The sequence below is a fragment of the Orycteropus afer genome, unplaced genomic scaffold (assembly GCF_000298275.1).
Source record: "Orycteropus afer afer isolate SDZICR_OR568_19922 unplaced genomic scaffold, OryAfe1.0 scaffold00179, whole genome shotgun sequence".
Taxonomy (NCBI): Eukaryota; Metazoa; Chordata; class Mammalia; order Tubulidentata; family Orycteropodidae; genus Orycteropus; species Orycteropus afer.
Window position 1 is genome coordinate 1,825,657 of NW_006921766.1, and position 1,722 is coordinate 1,827,378.

Sequence of the window (1,722 nt, forward strand, 5' to 3'; positions counted from 1 at the left end):
AACTGTGGTCAATGTCATGAGACAAAGTGTATGTGAACTGCTGTATGGAAAGTGAATTTGCTCTGTAAATCTTCACCCAAATCAAAAAAAAAAGACAAGCTTTCTAGCTCTTTGGCTTCCAATATTTCAGTGTGTGGCTTGGAACCCTGACAAACACAAAGAGCCTATGTTCTCTCTGGTGTACCCTGACTTACACCACCTACCACCAAGTACTGTGGTGTTCAAGTATCAAGGATGTCAAATGCTAGATCCACTCTAAGCAAAGGCCCTGGGTCTGTAAAGAACAAAGCATGGAAGCTATAAACTTCACCCAACATCCTTGGCCACATTAAAATACAGTCAACTGCATGCCCATCTGTCCCCCCACTGATATTCCTGCTCTGGAACATCTTTTGCTTCCTCCTATGTACTTACCTGGAGGAGTGGTTTATCCTGCATCCACATGCAATAGAACAGTCCTTTCCATACCTTCAGTAACTCATCATGCGTGAAGCCACCTGCATCACAAACAGAGATGTTCAGACCAAACATACCCAATCTTTTAGTTCCAAGAATGAATTCAGGGAAATGTGGCTGCTTGAATCACACCAAAGTCTTACTGATGTACTTGCACAGCATAGAAGCTGCCCTCCCTGCTCAAGCAATCCTAACTCAGAATTGCTGAGCCTGTGGCTGTTGGGTTTCCTCCAGGGAAATGCCACTTTACTTACTCAGTGAACATGTCCTGAGAATCAACAAGGCAGCAGGCTCAGGACTCCATCTTGGAGATTCAAAAATCAGTCTGATGGCTAAGCTGGATGGTTGCTACACCAATGAGTTCATCGGTGCTATTTCACCAACTTTACACTTAACTTGTACACTTTCCTCTGTTAATATCTCATATTTTAAAAGAAACATTTAACTCATACATTAAGAAAGGTTGTGGTAGCTGTGTGTCAACTTGGCAGGGCCTGGTTTTGACTGGCTGGGTAGCTAGATGTAATTATTCCCCATGATGAAACTGGTAATCAATTCCATGGTAGAATCTACTGTGAGCCTTAGGAAGCAGCACTGAGAAAGGTCTCTGCAGCTTTCTGGCAAGCTTAGACTCTGCATGTAGCTAAATCTTCATTCAGCACCCTGCCAAAGAACTTGGCACTGTCTCTGGACTTGAACTAGTGGCCTGCCTCGTTTGGTAATCTTGGGACTGTTCAAACAGTTTTATTTGTCGACCTGGGGTTTGTCAGCCTCAGCAGCTAGGAGCTGCCTGAGTGAAAAGACACCTTCAGCTCCAATGGGCCAGGACCAAGAGGCAAAGCTGAAGCCCAAGGTTGAGGCTAGCCCCTAGAGCTGGCACTTTGAACTCAGACTTCCAGCTTCCAAAACTGTAAAAGAATAAATCCCTATTTGTTAAAGCTATCCTTTCAGCTGTGGTATTTCTGTTAGAATGGCACAAGGTAACCAAAACAAAGGCAGACATACAAAATCACTCATTTGATAAATATTTGTGGTTAGCTGCCATCAGTTAGGTCCCCAATTCATAGTGACCCCCTGTACAACAGACCAAAATGCTGCCCAATCCTGCACCACTCCCATGATCAGTTACAGTTCAGACCATTGGGATGCACAGGGTTTTCAGTGGCTTATTTTCAGAAGATATCTCCTTGAGGACTAAGGTGCGCCTGACACAAGCCATGATATTTCCAATCGCCTCGTATGCATGTGAGAGCTGGACAATGAATA

The 1,722-nt window shown here is 44.2% G+C and overlaps 1 protein-coding gene across 1 annotated transcript in view; it reads right to left on the bottom strand.

The window, feature by feature from the left end:
• The window catches only part of RRP1 (ribosomal RNA processing 1), a 20,471-nt gene that overhangs the window by 16,777 nt on the left and 1,972 nt on the right, over positions 1 to 1,722 (bottom strand). The window contains exon 2 of the mRNA XM_042781839.1: positions 415 to 497. Within this exon, the coding sequence (XP_042637773.1) occupies positions 415 to 497 (83 nt within the window). The remainder of the gene's footprint in view (positions 1 to 414; positions 498 to 1,722) is intronic.